The sequence below is a fragment of the Syzygium oleosum genome, unplaced genomic scaffold, assembly GCF_021117445.2.
Source record: "Syzygium oleosum isolate NSW1041296 unplaced genomic scaffold, Sole_v2.1 Sole_v2.03, whole genome shotgun sequence".
Lineage (NCBI taxonomy): Eukaryota > Viridiplantae > Streptophyta > Magnoliopsida > Myrtales > Myrtaceae > Syzygium > Syzygium oleosum.
The window spans coordinates 10492804-10518337 of NW_026607487.1; the positions used below are offsets into that span (position 1 = coordinate 10492804).

Consider the following 25534-nt stretch of genomic DNA (forward strand, 5'->3'; position numbering starts at 1 on the left):
AACCTCAGGGCAATATATAATTCTCCTATAAACTTGAAATTCGTGGCAAAATTCGTGGGAAATTTGCAACAAATTTTGCCACGAATTTCAAGTTTCCGGGCAATTATTGCACTATATACTATTTTCGTGGGAAAATTCGTGGGAAATTTCCCACGAATTTTGCCACGAAATTCAAGTTTCCGGGCAATTATTGCACTATATACTATTTTCGTGGCAAAATTCGTGGGAAATTTCCCACGAATTTTGCCACGAAATTCAAATATTCGGCGTTGGCGGGCTTTTTTGAAATTCGTGGCAAAATTCGTGGGAAATTTTCCACGAATTTTCCCACAAATTTAAAAACCTCGGGGCAATATAAAATTCTCATTTATACTTGAAATTCGTGGCAAAATTCGTGGGAAATTTCCCACGGATTTTGTCACGAATTTAAAAAACTCGGGGCAATATATAATTCTCCTATATACTTGAAATTCGTGGCAAAATTCGTGGGAAATTTGCCACAAATTTTGCCACGAATTTCAAGTTTCCGGGCAATTATTGCACTATATACTATAATTTCCCACGAATTTTGCCACGGAATTCAAGTTTCCAGGCAATTATTGCACTATATACTATTTTCGTGGGAAATTTCCCACGAATTTTGCCACGAATTTAAAAACCTCGGGGGAATATATAATTCTTCTATATACTTGGAATTCGTGGCAAAATTCGTGGGAAATTTCCCACGAATTTTGCCACGAATTTCAAATTTCGGGGCAAGTATTGCACAATAGACTATTTTCGTGACAAAATTCGTGGGAAATTTCCCACGAATTTTGCCATGAATTTAAAAACCTCGGGGCAATATAAAATTCTCCTTTATACTTGAAATTCGTGGCAAAATTCGTGGGAAATTTCCCACAAATTTTGCCACGAATTTCAAATTTCCGGGCAAGTATTGCACAATAGACTATTTTCGTGGCAAAATTCGTGGGAAATTTCCCACGAATTTTGCCACGAATTTAAAAACCTCGGGGCAATATAAAATTCTCCTTTATATTTGGAATTCATGGCAAAATTCGTGGGAAATTTCCCACAAATTTTGCCACGAATTTCAAATTATTGCACAATAGACTATTTTCATGGCAAAATTCGTGGTAAATTTCTCACGAATTTTGCCACGAATTTAAAAACCTCGGGGCAATATATAATTCTCCTATATACTTGGAATTCGTGGCAAAATTCGTGGGAAATTTCCCACGAATTTCAAATTTCCGGGCAATTATTGCACTATAGACTATTTTCGTGGTAAAATTCGTGGGAAATTTCCCACGGAAATATAGTCGTGGGAAAATTCATGGCTAAATTCGTGGGAAATTTGCCACGGAAATATAGTCGCGTGGCTTTTTCTCGACTATTTCAATTCCGTGGCTAAATCTGAGGCTAATTAGCCACAGATTCTAATAATAACAACAACAACAACAACAACAACAACAACAATAACAATAATAATTACGACAACAACAATAATAAAAATTATGACAACAACAAAAAACACATGTCGCAATAATAATAATAATTACACATAATTAGTAAAAAGTCTAAAAAATCATAATCTTCATCTTCATCTTCTCTTTCATCTTCACCTTTATTTTCGTCTTCATCTCCGTCTTCATCTTCATCTTCTTCATGAGCATCATCTTCATCCTCTGTCTCAAAATCAAATTCTGTACCCACTTCTATTTTTGATTCGTGAATTTCAGTTGGATCCACATCAATCATTGCTCCACATGAATCTCGTAAAGTTGGAATGTTATATTCATCAGTTTCAATCGTGTTACGAACTTCCTCTTGTTGATATGCTGTGTCCTTCCAGTGTTCCTCGATTTTTTTTCGTGCTTTGGTTTTACATACAGCCCACCAATCGGTTTTGTCACGTTTCAAACTAGGATATGATGCATAATATACTTGAATTGCTTGTTGTGCCAAGACAAATGGTTCATATTTCATATATCTTTTCTTGTGATTTATTTCAACCAAATTAAATTTCGTATGTACATTCATTCCTTTGACGGGGTCGAACCACATGGACTTAAATAATACAACCCGCATTAATGGTCCATGGTACTCTATCTCTACGATTTCAACTAACAAGCTATAAAAATCATCTTTTGAACTGCCACCATTGAATGTCTGAACACACACACCACTATTCATTGTAGCTTTTCCCATTCCATATTTTCGAGTGTGAAAATTATACCCGTTTATGAAATATGTTGGCCAACTTCGTACTCTTGACTTTGGACCCCACGACAGATGATATAGCAATCCTTGCTCTCCAACATGATCATGATTACTGCGAATCTAAGGTCACACACGCAATGTCAATAATATATATTTTAATACATGATGTATAAAAAATTCGAATAACTTGGATTTCGTCCATATACAACTTACATATGTTGTGAACCATGTTGCAAATTGTTCCTCGCACAAACGGTCAAACTCATTTGGTGGTAGTCCATACATTGAATTTTGGAAAATCCTATTAACAAATAACATTTATATATTAGCAAATGTTTGACACACAATACATATACTTACAAATGTACACTTACTCGAAGTATGGCTTAACTTCTGGACAGTTCAGTAAAATATATGTATGGGCTGCCTGCTTTTCTTCACCTGTTAAGTGACGAAACTTATATGCTCCGCTTGGTCGACCCAAATAATTGAAAATAGAGAATGATTTGCAATTGGGATCAATGGGGCCCTCATCATTTCTTCCTGCTCTCCGCCTCTTGCACTGCACGTGCGGCTCAAAATAGTATGATGCAAATGTTGTCACTTCTTCCACAATATATGCATTACAAATTGAAGCTTCGACACATGCCTTATTCTTCACTTTTTTCTTCAAATGATATAAGAACCTAGTTGCAATAGAAAAAAGTTTATCGGAACATAATATATAATGAAGTAATTTCAAATTTATTTAAAAAAAAACTTACCTCTCAAATGGATACATCCATCGAAATTGGACGGGACCTACAACTTTGGCCTCATAAGGCAAGTGAACTAAGAGATGCTCCATTGAATCAAAAAACGATGGAGGAAATATCATTTCTAAGTTGCAAAGAATAATTGGAATATCTCTCTCTAGTTTCTCCATGTGTGATGCTTTCATCGCTGTTGAGCAAATATCATGTAGGAAATTACTTAACTCTGTAATGGCGCCCCAAACAAAGTTTGGTAGAAGTTCCTTGAAGGCTATTGGAATTAGTCTTTCCATAAATATGTGACAATCATGACTCTTCAGACCTATCAACTTGCATTCATTCAAATCAACGCATCTCCCGAGATTCGAAGCATATCCATCAGGAAATCGCACCGATTTCAACCATTGACAAACGACCCATCTCTGCTCCTTGTCCAATGTATAAACTGCTTTTGGTTTTGGTCCCCTGCTGCTTGCATCCGCATCTAGTGTTGGCCGATCGCAAATATCCCTCATATCTTTTCTTTCGTTCAAGTTATTTTTTATTTTTCCAGTGACATCCATCACAGTATTTATGACATTGTAAAAAAACGTTCTTCTCTATGTGCATGATGTCAAGATTATGATGAATAAGAAGGGCCTTCCAATATGGTAGATCCCAAAATATATTGCGTTTAGTCCACTTATGTGTACTTCCGTATGCAACAATTGTGCCGTAAGGGTTTTCAACATCTGTTGGAAACTCCTGCACTCGCTCCCAAATTTGATCACCGGTCAACCTCAATGGTGGATGTGTTTTTTCGATCCTATTCTTGATGAACTCTTTTTTATTTCTTCTGAATGTATGATTTAGCGGCAAAAATTGCCTGTGACAGTCAAAATAGCTGAGCTTCTTACCATGTTTTAATCTGAATGACTTCGATCTGTCCATACATATCGGACATCCTAAGATCCCAGCTGTACTCCATCCAGATAACATTCCATAAGCTGGAAAGTCATTTATCGTCCAAAGAAGAGCAGCCTTCATTAAAAACATTTGATCGGTAGAAACGTCATACGTAGGGACACCTTCATCCCATAGTCGTTGTAACTCTTCAATCAATGGTTGCATATAAACATCTATCAACTTTTTCGGATTTTGCGGGCCAGTCACGATCAATGTCAAAAACATATAAGATGTCTTCATGCACATACCGGGTGGAAGATTGTACGGAGTTAAAATTACTGGCCAACATGAATAACTTTTTCCTGATTTCCCAAATGGGGCAAATCCATCAACACACAGACCTAACCTGATGTTTTGAGGCTCTATCGCAAACTCGGGGTATATTCTATCAAAATGTTTCCATGCCTCTGCATCTGAAGGATGACACATTAGACCCTCTTCTGTTTCATGATTTGCATGACAAGTCATGTGTTCAGCAGTGGCTTGAGACGCATAAAGCCTTTGCAACATGGGGATTAAGGGCAAATAAAACATTTGCTTACATGGTCTACGCTTCTAATTACGACCCTGCCTCCTGTTAATCTTGTACCTAGGTTGGCTACAGAATTTGCAAGATTCTGCATTTTCATCATCTCTCCAATATAACATACAACCCCTACTACATACATCAATCCTTACAACTGGAAGACCTAAGTTATCTACTAGCTTTTTCATATCGTAAAAGTCACTTGGCATGATGTTATCACGAGGCATTATTTCCCGCATTACTTCAACAAAAGAGTTGAAGCAATCCACAGACACATTATGCTCTGCCTTGATATTTAACAGTCTTGCTGTCACTGATACCTTCGTATGGTTGTCACAACCTGCCCAAAAAGGTTCATCTGCTATTTTCAACACTTCCCAGAACTGATTAGATTGAAAAGTTCCATCATACACATTCTTATCAAAACCTGTAACTCCTATCTCTTCCAATTATGATGCATGACTAGTTCCCACTTGTTCAAGTGTAGGAGTAAAACTAGTATTTGCATGATTCGATTCTGAAACAAAATTATGACCGGCTTCATCAAACACCATCCTCTGGTATGGGTTCAATTGGTCATAATTGCCCGGATCTTCCCTAACTAAAAATTGGTCGCTTCTTCGATATCCGTCATCAGATATAAATGGTTCACCATGGCAAGTCTAATTATAGTAGTTCGGAGTAAATCCAAATCTACAAAGATGTTCTCTAACTTTATCAATGTCTTGAAATTTTTCATTACTGCACTTTTTACATGGACACCTTAACTTATTTTCATCCATGAACTCATATTTACTACTAGCAAAGTCCAAAAATAGTTCCCACCCGATACGAAACTCATCGGTCAATCCTCGACGTCCAGGTAAGTTCTTATTATACTTCCAACCCCTGTCTCTTTGCATTGTGTCTGTATAAAAATAAAAAAATTCTCGTAAAATATTAAAAATATCATATCTATTGTTTAATATTGTTAATTAAAGCCATAAATTTCTAAAAATTAAATTTTAGTTTTTTTACGAAACAATTACTTTCAAATTGAAACAAATGAAAAAAATTACCATGTCAAGAAGACTTACCAAGTATTTGACTGAAATCTTTGTAGTAGAAAGTGGTCAATTTGATGAGAATTGCAACGTTCACTTGGATTGTGTGTCCTTCAAATGGACACGTACCTAAAATAAAAACAAATTACTTAAGATGCATTTTTTAATTATTTTCTATTTTTTTCTCTTTCCTTTTCTTTTCCTTTTCTTTTTATTTTTTTTCCTTTCTTCTTGGTAGGTCGCTGGTGCGGCGACCGGCGAGCTCGAGCTCGCCATGGCCGTCGAGCTCGCCTGGGCAAGTTCTGGGCGAGCTCGAGCTCGCCATGGCATTGGCGAGGGCCGAGCTCGCCATGGCCGGCGAGCTCGGCCCTCGCCGTCAGCCCATGCGAGGCTAGCCCTCACCGGCACTGGCGAGGGCCGAGCTCGCCATGGCTGGCAAGCTCGAGCTCGCCCAGATCTGGGCGAGTTCTGGGCGAGCTCGAGCTCGCCGGCCATGGCGAGGCCCATGCGAGGCTAGCCCTCGCCGGCACTGGCGAGGGCCGAGCTCGCCATGGCCGGCGAGCTCGAGCTCTCGGCATGGCCGCCGGTCCACCTCGCCGACGCCCAGGTGGGCTAGCCTCGCCATGGCCGGCGAGCTCGAGTTCGCCCAGATCTCGAGCTCGCCAGCCATGGCGAGGCTAGCCCACCTGGGCGTCGGCGAGGTGGACCGGCGGCCATGGCCAGGCCGCTGGACCTCGCTCCATGGCCGGCGATGTCTCCGGCGACCGGCCAAACCAGTAAGGAAGGGAAAAAAAAAATTTCAATAACACCAAAAAATACAAATCCAGCGATGAATAGTTTTGCGACGAACCATTTTCGTCACCAATTAGTAACGAAATTAGCCACGACACTTACCGGCGGAAAAGCTTTACCGAGATTGATTTGCGCGTGCGTAGATAGGCAAATCGAGAGAAACGAAAGAGAGAGAGGGAGAGAGAACAGTGAAAGGGATATGAGGAATTAGTCGAGAGAGAGAAATTGGGGGTGGGGATGGATATCATAAAAATTATTTTCCGTGTCGCAAATTAGCGATAAATTTTTTTTCCGTCACAAATTAGCCACGAATAACTTTCCGTCGCAAAATTCGTCGGAACTTTGCCACGAATAACTTTCCTTCGCAAAATTCGTCGGAAATTAGCGACGACTTGTACGACGAAAACTAAATTCGTTGGAAATTAGCGACGAAAAATTTTTCGTCGCTAATTTCCGACGAAAAATTTTTCGTCGCTAATTTCCAACGAATTTAATTTTCGTCGCAAAAGTCGTCACTAATTTCCGACGAAAAATTTTTCATCGCAAGTTTTCATGGCAAAATCTTAGTTTTTTTGTAGTGATTAGATGATGAGTGTATCATCTGGAACTATTAGTCTGAGCTTTCATTTTATGACTTGTTAATGTTTCATATTCTTCGTGTGTATAAATATAAGTTGTGGTTAGTGAATCATAGCTGTAAATAGTAGTTATTAAAGGTGACGATTCACTGCAATTGTTCAATTAATAATACAGGTGGAACCTGAGTAGGCTCTGGAACCGACCCTCGAATCTGTGATAGAGTTGGTTCCAAGTTCCAAAAAATGAAGAACCTATTAACATGGGTAGAACCTATACGAAACATGAAACTGCTTACCCCTAGTATCAATTCACGCAATGACTTCTCATTTTAGTTTGAACCGTAATACCAGGAAAATTAGTCTTTTGTATTCTCTTTGATGAATGACAAGCTTGTTCAGTATTATTACGTTCATTTTTGTTTTGTTTAACTAAAAATGCAATAAAAAAAAGAACATGTTCCCTGGAACCTGTGACAGGGTAGGTTCCAAGTTCCGACAAGTAGGTTTTTAGGTTTAAAAAAATGGGGAACCTATACCCGATGGTATGTTTTAGGTTCCATGTGGAACTTGTAAGAAATCTGGAACCGTTCACCCCTATTCCCAATGGCCATCTCGATGACCGTACAACCGACACTCCACACATCCAATGGGAAACTCTGCTCCTCGTTACGAGCCACTTCCGGTTGCATAAACATCAGTGTACCTGAGAAGACCTCAGAGGAAATTATCATGTGCTCCAACAGCATGCCATTTTCTCCATACGCATTGTGGGTCTCTTGTGAGTCGACTCCAGAGAACTCTTTGAGATGGAGAGAGTATACGGTTGGATTTTCTTGTTTCGACGAATCTAGCGCAACCCAAATCTGCATCTTTAGGCCATCGCTACCCATCAACAAATTTTGGATGAGCCCGAGATTCGATCATACACGAGGAAGATTTTGCCAGGCTTGGAGTATCTTCAAGAGAATGGGCTGACTCTGTTCTTCACCTACGACCGGCAAGGCCATGGCGAGGTGACCTCACCCATGGCCGCGAAAGCGAGCTCCAAACGAGAGAGACCTCGAAGCTCGAGTGTCCGCGCCCGAGAGCTTAGAGATGGAGCTTGAGCTTCCATGGCGACCACGAGCTCGAAGCTTGAGCATCCATGGCTGCAAGCGATCGCCAGCCTCGATGGTCTCGCCCGGATCTAGGCGAGGGCCGTGGCCAGCAAGGGTTTCGCGGCCTTCGCCGTCGGCCGTCAAGGGCGTAGCGACCCTCGCCCAGTTTCCGGCGACCCACAGTAAAAAATCAAAGAAGGAAAGAGAAGAAAGAAAAAAGAAAAAAGAAAAGAAAGAATAAAAAATTTGATAAAATATTAAAATATTATTAAAATTGTTCACACCAGCGCCGGCAGTGCCACGTGGCACGCCCGGCGTCCATGTTAGTAATTTCCGGTCAAAATTAGCCTGATGGACTCAATTGGCAAGAAGTGACAAGGTTTAGGACTTAATTGGCAAAGTTTAAAGGTTTAGGATTGAATTGGCAAAAATACAATAGGTTTAGGACTTTTTGGACAATTTTCCTGACAAAAGAGTAGGGAATATCATTCACCTACCAAACAGTCCGACGATTTTTCATTGAATTCGATGGTACGTTCGTTTCATAGAAAATGAGTGATTTGGAAAACACTTTCCAAAAAATAATCGCTTATATCGTTTATAAAAATAAATAAATGGAAAAATTTTCTATCGCCCACAAAAATAGTTATACATGGATTGTTATCAATACTAATTTTTCTAAACGATATAAACCATCATTTTTCAAAAAATGTTCTTCAAATTACTCATTTTCTGCGAAACGAACGCGCACCCTGAGTATTTATACGTGCTCATAATCATCTTTCTTCATGTAGCCTATGATAGGAATAGGCGTTCTACTCAAATTATAATGTGATGGTATATTCCAACTTTAGTGTATGCGAGCTTGAATAGCATATTCATAGAGAAAATGTAACTGAGGAGAAATATTTTGGAGATGTTGCGGCAGAGAATCCTTGCCCTTTGACACGTAGACCATGGAGAAAATATTTTGTTGAAGTGAACGGTAGATGGTGTTAGTGAAATGGAAGTTTGGCGTTAGATAGTTGGTATACGTCTAAATATGATGAGACGATTGATGTCTAATCAACTCGTTATCCAAAAACATTATAGCTTTAAAGTGTCTTTAGTGTGGGTTTTAGACGTAGATTCCAGGAAATTGATCAAAAAAAAGTCGCAAACCTATTACACATATTCAAATTGCTGTATTTAGGTCTCCATATCTTTTAAGTAATTTTCGATAGTATTTATCTTCAAGATAGTGTGTTTGGATTGTGGATGCGTATGAATTTCCCCATAATTGCAGGACGGAGCTGGGAGCTGGTTCCTTTTAGCGATTTCCACATCGCACTGGACAAATCACTTGGGAAACTCGGAAGCCATCCTAAGCAAGTCCTAAAGTTCTAAGGCTACTGAGTATTAAGGGCAGTGAAAAGAGAGAAAATTTCTGCGTCATGTCATTCAGACGATCAGTTTGTTCTGAAGTTCCGATGCGCTGGTTCAACCGTACACAATAACTAATGTATCTTTTCCATTATTGTTGTTTTCTCTTTTGATAAGTTACGCATCTTTTCTGTTGAGGCCCCTTTTGTTGCCACTTATTTTCGGCGATTTCCCAACCTGAATTTGTTTTGCATCGGGCCTTCCAATATGAAACTTACCTCTTGCTCTGCCAAAACATGAGGTCCGTCAACCATGGCTGAATTTGGAGATCCAAACATCGGTCCGTTTGGTATTGGGAAGGTCCAGAAAATATGCAGATTTGCCAAGTACAATTCTCATATACATGTAAGAAGGAACATTGGAATATTCCCAAAAGTGTCATCGAGATCGCATGCGTTGAGAAAAGAGCAATAAGAACCATAAATTGTTCATTTGATTCTACCTAATTCAGATGGGATGCTAACCGCCTTTAGGGAATGTCACGCATGAAACATGATAAGCAAAATTCATAGAAGACTAGCGAATAGTAGTTACTTCTTGAGATAGGAAAAACACAGAAAGGAAAGATTGTGTTAGTTTCCAAAGAATTGACAATTGTTCAGATACCACAGAAAGAAAAGGCATCTTTCGTCTAGACGATGTCAAGAACCGCATTCCTTTCTCAAGATGAAGTCGACAGCGTCCTCAACAGTATCCACGACCTGCATAGGTAAACATAAAAGAGTTCAACTAGGATGAGCGATTTTCGAATTCATTTTTAACCTTGGAAATTTTTCAGAGAAGACAAACTCCCAACAAAAGTGGCTTTCCATTATGCATGGTTTTGAAAGACCGACATTTTGCTAGGCTGAAGGGGGAACAGGTTCGTTCAGTCATGTTTCACCCAACCAAAGTTAGAAACTACAGATCACCCAGAGCATAGCAAATCAAGGTATATAAGTATGGGAGGATTATCCACGCTGACACCTTAAATACTTAAGGCCATGTTTGGCTCATGGCCATGGAATCATGAAAAGGAATTCCAATCTAAGCAATCAAATTCCTGGGAGTGGGGTTCTTTCTTTCTTTATTGTTTGGTTTCAAATTACCAATGAAGAGAGAAATGTCCAATGTGAGTTGCAAAATGAGGTTAAAACATGTAAGAAATGGAATGCATCTCCAATCAACATATACAAAGCGGATAGCGAAAAACTAGGGATAGAAACAGAATGAAGAACCACATAAGATCCCTCAACAATTTCCCGATTATTGTTTTCTCTAAATGATTTTACAGTCCACAACAAACCCATTATATACAACTCGTCAAAATCAAGCGAGTCAAGCATTTCACACAAAATCCGCATCGATGAAGATGAAGCCATTCCCATGTACCTTCAAACTACTTCACAGCAGTTACCTCAAGCCATCGTGATATTCTTATCCTCATCTTGTTTTGAGTCAAAGACCCAATCACAATAACAAATGGAGTGACAGCAACTCAGCCGAGTTTGTAAATGGAACTTTGTGTCCCCACCCAAGCCTACGTGATGCTCATAGCTGACGTCTTCATAAAGAATCCAAACAAGTTTCACAATGGCGAGAGAGAGAAATGATTTCACCCAGTAGAGGAATGTGAGGGCTATGGAATCAAGAGGCAGGCGAAACTCACATGGGAAGGATTTGAAGATGATGAATGGAGAGAGAGAGAGAGAGAGAGAGAGAGAGAGAGAGTTTTGTAGGATTTGAAGATGATGAACCTCAGACAAATGAGTGGGTTGGGTTCACGACTGTTTTTCTTTTCTAGGAATCCCAGTACCACCTCTACTTTAGAATTCCAATTCTGCATTTTTAGAAGAATCCATTACCTAGGCACTTTGATTCTGCGATCATAAATCCATCCAAAGATGAGTTCCAATGAGATTCCATTTTCTGTTTTTTTTACTCCAAGGTGAACCAAACAAGGCCTAAGTGATTACACAATGTACTTACTTCTTAATGTTTTCCCGGTGGAATCAAAGATCTGCAGTCTCAACAAGACTTTCCGCTAGGATCACAGGTATAAAATCTCTAAACCAAAGAAGTGAACATGCTGGAATGCACACGATCCGCTCACTTAGAAACCTACCATCAACTCACCCCAACATACATACGAGGAGAGATAAGAGAGAGAGATAGAGAGATGTCTGAATTTTGTTAAAAGTACAAATACCTACCAAGTCCGCAGGGAACTCTGAATGATTATCTTTTCCCTTGAATACCCCAGTCCTTGTTAGTATAGAAAACCAAGGATCTCCTGCCTGAAGGAGTTGTTGGCAGTATTGGTGATTATGTTCGGAAATGAAATTACTGATATGATAAAATACGTTTCTCGTTATAAAATATACCTCTCGTGCGCCTCTAATGTCGATTTTTGGATTATCTCCTATCATGTACAGGGTTTTCAAATAACGAATTCCAGAGTTTGTAGTATTCTCCACATCTAGGTTGCTTAAATAAGATGGCATAAGATTCCTTAACACGGTCTCAGCATTTCCATAGACAAATGGATTTGGCTTCCCATATGATGTAAACGCCAGCGGAATGGGATGTATTCTGCAGAACAGAGAGAAGTAAACAATGTGCAACATAAGATTGAAGATCAATGCATGTTGCTATCCTGCATCGAGTCAAATTAGGCCTACACAAGGATCTATAGGCCATTCTTTAATGTTTTGTCGAGAATATTTAGATCAAATTCCGTGCAGAATTAAACATTAGAAGCTGAAACCTCACTATCTTACCTATTATAGATTGCTTCTAATGCAATCCTGAAAGCCCCCATACCCAGACGTTCAGCAGGAAAAGTAGCCTGCCTTTACACTTTGTCAGCTAGTCATCAGCCAGTCTTTAGTTCCACTAAGGCTTCAAAAACTCAAGATTGCAGCTGGCATCACAAACGGCATAGCTTACCTGGTATGCTAGGTCATCATTTGCAAAAAACAGGTGCGGTTGCTTTCCAGTCCCCCTTCCAGGAAGCCCTCCAGTTCTCAATAAGTCACAGAGCACCTAAACCCAAACTTAATTATCACAGAATTATTTAAATGTACACAGATAGATAGATGATAACACTCCATTTTATCACTTCTTTCAAACTATATTTCAGCGCCCACTAGACTTCTAAAAAGATGATGACTAAAGTTGCAGAGTAGTTACTGAACAAACAAACAAAGCCTAGTGTCTTTTGATAATCAGTTCAAAGATTTAGAACTCGCGTGACTAAAAAGCCCAGTATGAACTCAACAGCGAATTAGATAATCTAAGAAAGGACAAGATCCATTAGAGTGGTCACAACCTGAATGTCTCTGCTCCAGTCAACAGAATCACTGACCATGAATGCTGCCTTAACTCTCTGTGTTTGCACGGCAATGTTTCTCTTCGCCATCTCCTTAGAAGTGCTATTCTGGTCAACGTCTGGCTTAGTTGTCCATTTCTTGTACGGTGCCAGTGGATCAATGGCATCAAAGTAGCTAGTGTACTCATCAATTGACAGAACATTTCTGTATAGAAAAGACATAAGCAGAAAAGGGTCAACCGGAGAAAAGAAATAAGAGAATCAAGCTATTGGAGTTCTCGTTTCAGGTGAAACAGTATTGAACACAGACATCTAAGATGATATATGGAGAAGACTTGTCTGTGATTACAGGAGACCCTGAGAACTTGAGTGATTTTACTAACTTTGCTTGTGCCTATATATCTCCTAGACATTAAAGTTATATCCTTCATTATCAATTTTGTTAAATACATATCTTGATCCTTATTGCCTCTCTCTCTTCCCCCCCTCCCCCCACACCACACAGCTGCATGGACAAGCAAGTAATTGAGACATTGCTGGGTACATTTGCGAACCTAGAGAAGTGGTCAAAATATTTACTTGTATCCATATTCAGACATCACAGCAGCAGGTTCTCCTTTGCCTACAGCAACGACAAGTTCGTTCTCAAATCTGTGGAAAATCCTGAATTAGGAAACAGATAAATAAAATAGAGAAGTGTATTCGTGAGTAAAATAAAGGAGCCTACGCAGAATTCTTTTAGAATAGTTAGTACATGCATTGGCACTCTTCTGCGTCTTTTCTATTCGTATAACATAATATAGGGAGTGCATTTCCCTAGTTTCCAAGAACAAAGCGCATGAGATGAAGAAATGAGACATGTTCTTTGATATCCACATACACACACTAGATATGTACATTCAATAAAGTCTATTTTCACAGGTTTGAACCTACTAATTTGTGTACCCGTAAATAATTCTTGTACAGGAGAATTCTCATCGAACTAACAATACACAAGCACAACATTTTATTTTGCGATCGTAGATTTTCATAATCATGATTGAGATTGAGATACGAGAAAAAAGCAAATGCTATCGAAAAAGCTCAGTTCTGATTTACATTAGCATGCTGCATATCTCGTTGGAAGTTGGTCATGGAGATAATCCAACAAATCCATACCTATTTACCAGTTGTTTAAAAGGTGTGTGGCCCTGTATGACCTGCAAAGAATCTTGGTCAAAAGATGAGAGGCAAACAAAACAAAGCAATTCCGGAACTGACAACAAGCAGAACTGTGAGGGCAAGCAGATTTTGTAAAACAAGAGACGAACTACCTGCAAAGTATCTTGGTCAAAAGATGAGAGGCAAACAAAACAAAGCAATTCCGGAACTGACAACAAGCAGAACTGTGAGGGCAAGCAGATTTTGTAAAACAAGAGACGAACTACCTGCGAAGGTAAAATGTTGACTCCTAATAGTTGACCTAAGTCCTGGGCTCTTTTGGATTCAGAAAATCCACCCCCTGCATCAGCCATTGCTATTAACCGCGTGCAGTAAAAGGTAAACATCGATTCTTTAAAAATTAACGGGCGAATTTTCTTATTTCGAGGCAGTAGCATATTGAACAATGAAAGGTAAGGGCATCTCAAAAGGCGTCACAGATCAAAGTGCTTGAATGACTTAAACATAAGATAGCAGCAATCTCGAAATCATCAAGAAGATTACTATTAGATCTTAAAAGTACTGATACTTGCTGATAAATGAATAATCAACCACAATAAGAGTATGATGTCCAGCATGCAACTTGAAAACTTTAGTTAGTTTGACCATTATATCACGGCACGCTCACCGCTGATGATTCTATAGAACGGTCACATTTGCTAACACGTGTCAAAAGTGAGGAATGTAATAGTAAAAGTTACTAACACATTAGAGCAATTACTAGGACCTGTTGAAGTATACCGATCACGAACACTCACCATTTGTCAAGAACACGAAAGGTATCTTCAGCTTCCCTGAAAAGATGTAGAACATAAAGTGAGCGATAGCTGGTTATCAAACAGCAGATACGTATCTCCATATCCACCGCCCTCATAGTCCATCAGAAGATTCGGTAGCAAATCAGTGCAAAAAACACGCATTCGCAACGTAAACATCGGAAAACACGCGAAACAACAAGATCGCTAGCATGACATAAGGCCCCGCAGGTCTCGTCAGCAAGCGACAGCGAAAGCTTTACCAGAATCATCGTACAATCTCTTGAGCGCGCGGGGAGAACCGCCGATGGGAGCATGGCCGAGGAGAACTACGCCGTCGATGTCGAAGGCAATGCCGAACGAAGGCCTGCGATGCAAACCACGATCGTTCGATTCGATCAAGGACGAGAAGAGACGGAAAAGTATCGGAAATCACAAGCGTCGAAGCGGGACCGAACACAACACACCGGTCCGATTGCGAGCTCAGTCGCGAGAATGAGCGCGAGACGAGCAGGGACGGTTGCTCTCGGCGGCGGCGGCAGCTCCGCGTGGCGATTGCGAAAAGCTGGCGCCTCATCCTCCGTTCACGGCGAAAATCCGCTTCGGGAGATTTGAAAGAGCTCGAACGAACCACTGGGAAATGAAGCTCCGAGAAGGACGGAGCGAGCGAGCTTCGACTGTCCCAGACTCGATCAACAAGAGAGAGAGAAGAGAGAGAGAGAATGGCCCTTTCCTTCCGATGGATCGCCCTTTTTCCTTCCGATAGATCGCCCTTTCCTTCAGTCAGATTTTAGGCTCTCTGCCCGTTTGGTTCGGCTTTTAAATGCAACTTGGGGAATGTAAATACCTTTATGTGAAAGTCATTTGGAAAAATGCAAGTGGTATTTGGTAAAAATAATTTTGTGAAGCTACTTTGGCCTAAGTAGTGTTTGGTAAATTTTTTTTTGCAAAGGGCTTTGGTAATTTTTATTCTTAATATTCCGATTTTGCCCCTATTACTATTCATCTTCTTCACCGGCGAAGGTGACCGGAGAGGGGCCGGCGAGGGCGGATCTGGCCGGCGAAGGCCCGGCGAGGTCGCTTGACCTAGGCGACGGCCGCTGGGGTCGGGCGACCGCCCAGCGCCATCGCACTGGGTCGGCGGTCGCCCGGAGTCGCGCGACCAGCGACGGCCCGCCCCGAGTCGCGCGACTCCGGGCGACCGCCGCCCGAGTCGCGCGACTCCGAGGCGACCGGCTCTGGTTCGCGCGACCCGGGCGACCATCGCACGGGTCGCGCGACTCCCAGCGGCCGCCCGACCCGGGCGGCAGCGCTGGGCGGTCGCCCGACCCCAGGCGACCTCGCCGGCCCGTCGCCGACCAGATCCGCCCTCGCCGGCCCTTCGTCGGCCACCCTCGTCGGCCACCCTCACGATGAAGAAGATGAACAGTAACAGGGCAAAATCGGAAAATTGAAATTTGAGTGAAGGCAATTTGGGAAGGAAAAATAGGCTTCAGCATTCAAATAGCATTTCAAATGCTGGCTTTCGGCTTTCCGGACTCGGAAAACCGAACCAAACGGTTCAGCATTTTGGGAAGGGCCTTTCAAGGCCGAAAGCCCCTTCCCAAAGCTGAACCAAACGGGGCCTCTTTCCATCGTGAAAAGTAAATGATTTTAAAAACATTTTCTTAAAAATAATAACTTATATCGTTTGAAATAATTAATCGATAAAAATCTTTTTATGAAATATTTTCTTGGATGATGAAAATATTTTTGTTTATTCATTTTTTTGTAGGCGATGCAAGCGATCATTTTTAGAAAAGATATTTTCCAAATCATTCATTTTTCGCAAAATAAACGGAGTCTTAGTGAATGCTTTTGGGCTTTTATTTTCTTCTTTTGTAATTTTCTCTATCTTTTCTATTTCCTCATAGCGTAATTCGAATGAGTTGCGCAAATACTTCTATAATTTTAGGCCTCCGACTAATTTAAGGTCGCGCTTTGCCAAAAACCTTGCAAAATCATTAAATTCCGAAAATTGCTCCTTTCATGACTATACTTGATGCGAACAACCAACACATCGAGCACCTCCTACGCCGCTGCTCTAACATGCGTTTGGCGGTTCACAGTATGAGGGGATAAGATTTTGGCGGAAGGGTCAAGAAAAACAATTGGGTGTGAAAATGAGAAATTATTACATGCTTTACGAATATCATCTCGATTATTAATCATGTAGACCTCGCTATGGGCCCACTCGATCAATCATTGAATTGGGCTCGACACGTGATTTATAGACCATGTGATACCTTTTACGGACTTGACCTGGGCCTAACTCGGCTAAGATGCAAGAGACCCACATCTAATTCATCTCTCTTTTGAGTGCTCTAAAATGTCGGAGAAATGTTGTAAGATCCTCCTAAAACTTAAAAGAAACTGCCTGTCTTAGATGGACACATCAAAACTGCTAATCTCAGTCCTCGCGTTGATCTTAATCTTATCTATATCTCTCTTATGGTCACGTGACTCGTGTCCACACGACATAAAGAACAGCCTGTTGCCAACTAAACAGAGCGATGGAATCAAGCACTTGAAGCAGACGAAGTCCTTGACCGGTACCGGTAGTGAAGGAATTTTGCTTAATGGGAAAGCAATTAATACGGGATATTATCCAAAAAATCATAAATTTATTAAACTTTTGTCAGTTCAGTACTGAAGCTTTCAATTTTGCCGATTGAGTTATAAACATTTTCACGTTTTATCAATTGAGTCCATCCGATTAATTTTAACGTGTGGACATCAATAATACCATGTAGGACAGTGGGCACTAACGCGGAAAATTTTTAATAATATTCATAATATTTTTCGAATTTTTTTATTATTTTTTTCTTTTTTCTTTTCTTTTTTTTTTCCTTTTTTTCCTATCAAGTTTGCAGATTTGCCAAATACGATTCTCATATACATGTAAGAAGGAACGTTGGAATACCTCCAAAAGTATGTCATTGAGATCGCATGCGTTGAGAAAAGAGCAAGAAGAACCATAAATTGTTCATTTGATTCTACCTAATTCAAGTGGGCTGCTGACCGCTTTCAGGGAGCGTCATACATGAAATATTATAAGCAAAATTCATAGAAGACTAGCGAAAACTGGTTACTTTTTTAGATAGGGAAAATACAAAATGGAAAGATCGTGTCAGCTAGGGGTGAGCGCGGTTCCAGGGTAGAACCGGAAATCGGAGAGCCGGACCCGGTGGATCCGATTCGGTTCCAGGTTCCATGGACAGAGGGTCCGGTTCCCGGTTCCCCATTTTTAGGAACCGGCTGTTCCGGTTCCGATTCCCAGTTCCTATAGGAACCGGAACCGGATCGGAACTGGGAACCGGAACCTAGAACCGGAAGAAACCCAGTAATTCCCAAATGCTCCCTGCTCCTCTTGAATCACACCTTTGAAATTCCAAAGCATTCGTTTCGCCACGCACGCACACCCCCCAAACCCATCCACAGACTCACTCACTCTCACACACACGCCACTCTCTCTCTACACTCTCGCAATCGAACGAATCTCCGGCGAGAAGCGACGATTTCCTCACCGTTCGCCGGCCCTCCGTCTCGCGGCTACGGACCCCTGCATTTCCCGACGGATTCCTCCGGCAATCGCCCCGGATCAGCCCGAGTTGCACTTTCGGCGTTGTTCTCTCTGATTTCTGCGCGCTGTTCGATTTTCCCTTTCGCGATGTCGAGCACCGAGCTCGATTTCAACTCGGATGCTAGTCGTCGTTCGTTTTCGGTTCGGTTCGGTCAGTCGATTCTAGTCTTTTGCCTCGTGTTTGGCGGCGAAACGGGTCGACCGGTGCGTGTCTGGAAGCGCTAGTCAGTGCTTCGAGCTTCGCGCGTGTGGAGCATTTCGAGTAGCTTCTGGGGAGAGCAAGCTGAGTTGGGGGTAATCATGGTGGTCCTTGGTGCCATGGTGCTGAATTGGGGCGAAATCCAGCTGCTGTGATCGAGATGCTCTTATTGGGTGTTTGGTGTCGTGGCTCAGTTCCTTGTCTTGGGATCCATAGGGGTGCTGAGTTTGGGTCGGTTGACGTGGTAGTTTTCGTTTGTCTCGGAATGATTTTCTTTGGGTCTAGATCTGAGTCCGAGTTCGGAAAATGTTAAATTCCTTCTCCTTACCACGTGCATACCACATGCTCTACCAAATGTTTGAACCAGACTCACACAAGCTTGTCTCTGTGCCATATGTACGAATTGACCACCATATGTTTGTAATAATGTCTGAATGAAGCTATGTTTATTTTTAAGGAAAAACTTGTGAACCAAAACACTTGGTTGCCCATTTCATTACTTGAATCGCAACATTAGTCTTCGATTCATCTATATCGCATTCATTCTCCCGCGATTTGAGTCTATGTCTGTGTGCCTCCTCATTTCATTACTGGCCGATTATGGAGAACATAGGGATCCGGTTTGCTGGACTGTCAGGATGCACATTGGTTTGTGATTTCTGAAGATGGTGTTGGGTTACATAATTTTCTGAAGTGTGTTGTTCATGATAAATGCTTTCGTTGTTCTGCTCTTCAGAATAAAAGCACTTGTAGTCAAGCTTATAACTTGAGAAGTCCTTTCATTCCGTGTGGTAAAATGTGTACGCATTTGTCTTTTCTTGGTTATATACAGCTGTAGGTTGGTCAAAAGTAACCCATTTTTGAATTTTTTCTATGGTCCGTAGTTGTGCAATGACTTATTGTTTCTCAAGAATTCTCAAGAATTGCAACATGCCACTTCTTTTCCATGTTTTAATGCTTGTTAGTTCATATGATATCAATTAGAAAACTTTTTTGTTAGCTAACCACATTCATTATCTTCAAGCCAGTATGCTTCAAACTTAATTTCTCTCTTTCTTTTTGCAGGTTCCGCTGAGAGAGTTAACAAGATAGGACTACGGTCGGAGTCTTTAGCAGGTAATTTTGTTTGTTTTGTATTCTCTCTTATTCGGTATTATTGCATTCATTTTTCGTTTTGTTTAACTAAAAATGAAATAAAAAAAAGGAACCTGTTGGACCCTGGAACCGACCCTGGAACCTGTGACAGGGTAGGTTCCAGGTTCCACGTTCTGACGGGTAGGTTCCAGGTTCCTCATTTTGAGGAACCTGTACCCGAAGGTAGGTTCCAAGTTCCGGGCGGAACCTACCCGGAACCTGGAACCGCTCACCCCTAGTGTCAGCTTCCAAAAAATTGACTATTGTGCTGATACCACAGAAAGAAAAAGGCATCTTTCGTCTAAATAGGCATATGTCAAGAACCGCATTCCTTTCTCAAGATGAAGTTGACGGCGTCCTCAACAGTATCCACGACCTGCATAGGTAAACATAAAAGAGTTCGACTAGGATGAGCTGTTTTCGAATTCATTTTTGACCTTGGAAATTTTAGAGAGGTCAAATTCCCAACAAAAGTGGCTCTCGATTATGCATAGTTTTGAAATACCAACATTTTGCTAGGCTGAAGAGGGAAAGGGTTCGTTCAGTCATGTTTCATCCAACCAAAGTTAGAATTCATCGATCACCCAGAGCAAAGCAAATCAAGGTATGTGAATATGGGAGGATTATCCACGCCGACACCTCAAACACTTAAAGGCCATGTTTGGCTCATGGTCACGAAATCATGAAAAGGAATCCCAATCTCAGCAATCAAATTCCTAGGAGTGGGGTTCTTTCTTTCTTCATTGTTTGGTTTCAAATCACCAATGAAGAGAGAAATCTCCAACGTGAGTTGCAAAATGAGTTTAAAACATGTAAGAAATGGAATGCTTCTCCAATCAACGTACACAAAGTGGACAACGAAAATCTAGGGATAAATAACAAAATGAAGAACCACATAAGATCCCTCCATAATTTTCCGATTATTGTCCTCCAAATGATTTTACAGTTCACAACAAACCCATTGTAGACAATAATTATAGAGCGCTTCTGTGCGTACCGTGTTTAGAGATCGTCGACAAACGACAAATCAACATAATAAGGGGAGTTGAGTAGATCGGTATCGATGCAACGTTTGACTCGAAATCGATGCTTTGATATTTTTTTTTTGGTAAGTATCGATGCTTTGATATTGAATCATGAATATGAACAAAATTTGGTTTTCGAATCCCTATGCTCGAGCTCAACTCGATATAGTATGTCGGGCTCGAAATTGAACTCGATTCTACTCATTTATAACTTGTTACGTAGGATGTTTCTTTCTTTTTTTCCTAATCATATATTGTACCTTCTACAAAGCCTGGTCATGCCATTCGATTGCTTTATCTTTCGACTGTATCAAGCCTAGTGTTTGATTGGTGGTTTGGTTATCTAGTTTAGCATTGTCTAAGCCCCATAATATTTTGATAGTAGTTTATAGATGCCAGACCCATAATATCCTATATGTTGTAAAATGGGAGAAGAACACTAGAAGTGTCAAAACTTGTGTACGGCGCTCACTTTAGTGCCAAAAGTTTGTTTCGGATCACTTAAGTGCCACTTTTTTGAAAAAACGTTCACTTAAGTGCCAACTCTGATTTGGATTGCTGGAAATCTGACGTGGCCATATTTTATTAATTTCTCAGTCCTACGTGACACGTCGGCGCTGACGAGGACAATATTTAATAATATTTTAAATTTTTTTCTGATTTTTCCTTTTTTATTTTTTTATTTTATTTCATCTTCTTCGTTTGGCCGGTGACCGGACACCGGCCACCGGCCATGGCCGGCCGCTGTGGCCTCGCCCGGACGAGGTCGCCGTTGCCCGCCACGGGCGATGCGAGACCACCGTGGCACGGGCGACCGCCGAGGCTCGGGCGAGGCCGGCCCGCCGGATCCGGCGAGGCCGCCTCGCCCAGTCACGGCGGCCTCGCCGGCGGTCGCCGGGGAAGGCGACCCCGGCGAGGGCGCGTGGCCTAGGCGAGGGCCGGCCCCGCCAGATCTCGGCAAGGGCCGGCCTCGCCTCCCGGGCAAGGGCGTGCCCAAGTGAGGCGAGGCCGGCCCTCGCCGGCCCACAGCGGCCTCGCCGGCGGTCGTCGGGCGAAGGCGACCCGGCGAGGCCGCCGTGGCCGGGCGAGGGCCGGCCCGCCGGATCGGCAAGGGCCGGCCTTGCCTTGCCGGGCAAGGGCGTGCCCAAGCGAGGCGAGGCCGACCCTCGCCCGGGCCACGGCGGCCTCGCCGGCGGTCGCCCGAGGCCATGGCGACCGCCCGGCGAGGCCGCCGTGGCTCGGGCGAGGGCCGGTCCCGCCGGATCCGGCGAGGCCGGCCTCCCTCGCCCGGGCAAGGGCGTGCCCGAGCGAGGCGAGGTCCGCCTCGCTGATCCGGCGGGCCGGCCCTCGCCCGAGCCACGGCGGCCTCGCCGGCGGTTGCCCAGCCACGGCGACCCGGCGACCGCCGCGAGGCCGCCGTGGCCTAGGCGAGGGCCGGCCTCCCTCGCTCGGGAACGCCTTGCCCAGGCGAGGCGAGGCCAGCCCTCACCCAGGCCACGGCGGCCTCGTCGGCGGTCGCCCGGGGGAAGGCGACCCCCGGCGAGGCCAGGCGGCCGACCATGGCCGGTGGCCAGTGTCCGGTCACTGGCCAAATGAAGAAGAAGAAGAAAAAAAAAGAAAAGAAGGAAAAAATAAAAAAATAAAAAAAACAATTAAAAATTCGAAATTTACACGTGAAAATGCCACGTAGGACTGAGAAATTCAAAATATACATGTGGAAATGCCACGTAGATTAAAATTTTAATTAAAAAAGTCACGTATTAATTTGGCTAGAATTTCTCGCCGTTGGCACTTAAGTGATCGTTTTTCTCCGATTTTGGCACTTAAGTGATCCGAAACAAACTTTTGGCACTAAAGTGAGCGCCGTACATAAGTTTTGGCACTTCTAGTGTTCTTCTCCCGTTGTAAAATTAATGCACGAAAACGCTAACTAGATCTTGCAATTCAAGTCAATGCAAGAAAATCAAAAAAATAAACGATGAACAATAAATGGCACTAGAGATTTACGTGATTCAGTCCGAGTGTCGATACCTACATCTACGAAAAAAGCCAGTAATGAATAATCCACTAAAATTGGATAATCGGAGTTACAATCGCTCACGCATTCGAGTGTTTTCCACACCTAAATTATACCAAACTCCAAAATATTTACAAATAAAGAACTTGCTTGGACGTAAAACTCACAACACAAATCACGTGCGCACGGCCAAAGAAACGGAGTGTTCTCTGTTCGTTCGTCTACATCAAGAGCTCGTGGTGTGGCTGCGTTCATGGGAGTCCACACACTTGGACTCCGCACACTGGCGGCTTCAACGAGGAGAAGTGAATATTACAGAAACTCTTGTGGGCCTTTATTTTGTCTTTTATTTATAGTGCCTATCTTTCTTCTTACCATTTTGTTGCTCTATTATTAGTCCAACCTGCCGTAACAATGGTGAGTCCAACTGTTGAATTTCATTGTGCGGTCAAACTTGGATATTTATCCTATTAAATCGGATTTCGTAAACGGTTCAAACTCGAGACATAATTTAACATCCTAGATCAAGTAAGGTTTGAGTCAAAGCAAGGTTCATTTGTTTTTTTTTATATATTTTTGGTCTGAAAATTAGGTTTGTTGGCTCAATTATAGATATCATCCATTGAGAGAAAAGTGTCAAAAAAGTCCTAAACCTTTTGCATTTGTGCCAATTTAGTCCTAAAACTTTTTGTGGTGTCAATTCTGTCCTAAACCTTTTGCATTTGTGCCAATTTAGTCCTAAACCTTTTTTTGATGCCAATTCAGTCCTAAACCTTTTGCATTGGTACCAATTCAGTCCTTCCGGCTAATAGCTATTAACGTGTCGAATGACTGAATTGACACCAATACAAAAGGTTTAGGACGAATTGACACCAAAAAAAAAGTTTAGGACTAAATTGGCACCAATGCAAAAGGTTTAAGACTGAATTAGCACCAATGCAAAAGGTTTAGAACTGAATTGGCATCAAAAAAAGGTTTAGGACTCAATTGATATCAATGCAAATAATTTAGGACTGAATTAGCACTAAAAAAAGGTTTATTACTAAATTAGCACTAATGTAGAAGATTTATGACTTTTTTGACACTTTTTCCCATCCATTGACCATAAAGACTTTGAGGAGTTTGTGTCACAACCACACTTCCATTCACTCACTCAAGGGTCACTTTCTGGAGTTGCCCGTCCCTAGCACTTCATTTGGGATAGGGATTGATAATAATTCCATCTGTACAAATTAGAGTATGAGGGGCCCGCTCAAAAGAGCAAATAAAATAATCCATTTTATTTGCGAGTATCGCTACGTGGTTTAGTTCCGATGACTCTCTTAGAAATATGAGGTAATAATGGAGTGAATCTGTCAAACGGTTCTCGACGAGAGCAGGAATGCTCTTTTATCATGTATGTGGATCATTCGGTCGATTTACGATGATTTGTATCGAAATTACGGAAAAAAAAAACACAAAGAGCTATAATTTTCGTTATGATGCGAGAATCTATTTCTCAATGACCATAGAACTGCTCATGTATTATGAGAAGAAATTCGATAAATCCTTCCCATCGAATCTCCAACGTTGTACAGTAGAAGTAGACGATTTGTCACCGTGTGTCGTTCAAGTTTCACACACAAACATAAATAGAAGCTTCCAAATTCACATGCCACACAACAAGATGAGGAAAAACTTGGGTAATTTCTGTCTCTATCTGTTGTCTGGCTACCCTTCACTACGGTTACTCTGCCACGCACACTGAGGGCAAGCATATGATGAAGAATATCGTCCTCCTTTGTAATGGCATCTCGGACAATGAGCTGGTAAGCCCATCGGGATGAAGATTGGCGGATGCGCGGGAGGAGGAGGCGGCTTCGGTTGCTTACCGTCATCTTTCTTCTCTTCTTTTTTGGGAGCTGGAGCTGGAGCTGGCTTTGCCACTTTTTTCCAGATTTTCTTCTGTCGCCTCCAGATGTAGTAGAAAAGGAAACCACAGAGTATGACGACAACAATGACTATGCCAACAATAACCCACGTCGGAGTTTTATCGTCGTCAGACGATACAGAATTCGGATCGATCCATGCTGACGGAGGAGAAAAGTACCGGAAATCCGGATGAGTTTGTGGATAGTTACTGTTCTCCATCAAAAAAACTCTGTGGAGGTAGTTCAATGCAAGCGCCGAGCGGTGAGTTTATAGACATATTCCGAAGCATCAATTCATAACGCAATAACTTTTTTATCACAATGAAATGAGAAGATGATATCATCCAAATGCGAGATCGAGATAATTCGACACGGAATCTAGTGAAATAAAATACGATCTGAAGTAGGTGATTGTACGTACCTTCACAAGAAGAACCGAGCAAACCAGTGAACGATGTTGTTGCTCCAATTTTTTACGCGACCTGCAAAGAAGTGAGGATTTTCATTAGGTAGCATCTAGTTATAATGGCTCTCTATCTAACCCCCTATATGGGTGGGTGTGTGTTTTAATTTAATGCGTCACCTTCTTTACTGTGAGGGTGTGCGTACGATGTGATAATTGAAGGAGATAGGACATAGAGTACGAAATATCATTCGCCTACCAAACAGTCCGGCGATTTTTCATTGAATTTGAAGATACTTTTATTTCGCGAAAAATGAGTAATTTGAAAAATACTTTTCGAAAAATAATCGCTTGTATCGTTTATAAAAATAAATTGATGAAAAAATTTTCCATCGCCCGTGAAAATAGTTAGGTATGGATTGTTATCGATACTAATTTTTCGAAACGATATGAGCAATCATTTTTCAAAAAATATTCTCCAAATTACTCATTTTTCGCGAAACAAACGCGCACCCTGAGTATTTATACATGCTCATAATCATCTTTCTTCATGTAGCCTATGGTAGGAATAGGCGTTCTAC

At 41.8% G+C, this 25534-nt stretch overlaps 1 protein-coding gene and 1 long non-coding RNA gene across 6 annotated transcripts; both read right to left on the minus strand.

Annotated features, from left to right (window-relative positions):
- Window positions 1-9892: 9892 nt before the first annotated feature.
- On the minus strand, window positions 9893-15390 carry LOC130137651 (uncharacterized protein YKR070W-like). 5 transcript variants are annotated; one of them, XM_056309411.1, is made up of 12 exons: window positions 15111-15390; window positions 14907-15010; window positions 14647-14682; window positions 14116-14189; window positions 13847-13887; window positions 13268-13339; window positions 12689-12893; window positions 12307-12402; window positions 12138-12205; window positions 11742-11949; window positions 11571-11654; window positions 9893-10079 (listed from the first exon to the last, which is right to left on the minus strand). In XM_056309411.1, exons 1-12 carry the CDS (start codon window positions 15218-15220, stop codon window positions 10020-10022), a joined length of 1158 nt encoding a protein of 385 aa, XP_056165386.1. In that variant the 5' UTR covers window positions 15221-15390; the 3' UTR covers window positions 9893-10019. The 5 variants fall into 5 exon arrangements, with proteins under 5 accessions (XP_056165386.1, XP_056165387.1, XP_056165384.1 ...); XM_056309409.1 differs by lacking the exon at window positions 9893-10079 and having other exon boundaries at window positions 10090-11654; window positions 14002-14189; XM_056309410.1 differs by lacking the exon at window positions 9893-10079 and having other exon boundaries at window positions 10091-11654.
- Window positions 15391-24592: 9202 nt separating this feature from the next.
- Window positions 24593-25146, minus strand: LOC130137655 (uncharacterized). The gene is made up of 2 exons (XR_008816012.1): window positions 24972-25146; window positions 24593-24780 (listed from the first exon to the last, which is right to left on the minus strand). It is a non-coding gene; the product is annotated as an uncharacterized LOC130137655 (long non-coding RNA).
- Between the last annotated feature and the right edge of the window lie 388 nt (window positions 25147-25534).

Bases quoted from the DNA above. Each gene is read 5' to 3' on its own strand.
- LOC130137651 (XM_056309409.1), bottom strand. From the start codon at position 15,220: ATGAGGCGCCAGCTTTTCGCAATCGCCACGCGGAGCTGCCGCCGCCGC. The intron at 12,403-12,688 runs GTTGTGACCACT...GTTTGGGTTTAG, and splicing joins ACTGGAGCAGAGACATTCAG to GTGCTCTGTGACTTATTGAG. The intron at 11,655-11,741 runs GTATATTTTATA...CAACTCCTTCAG, and splicing joins ACATTAGAGGCGCACGAGAG to GCAGGAGATCCTTGGTTTTC.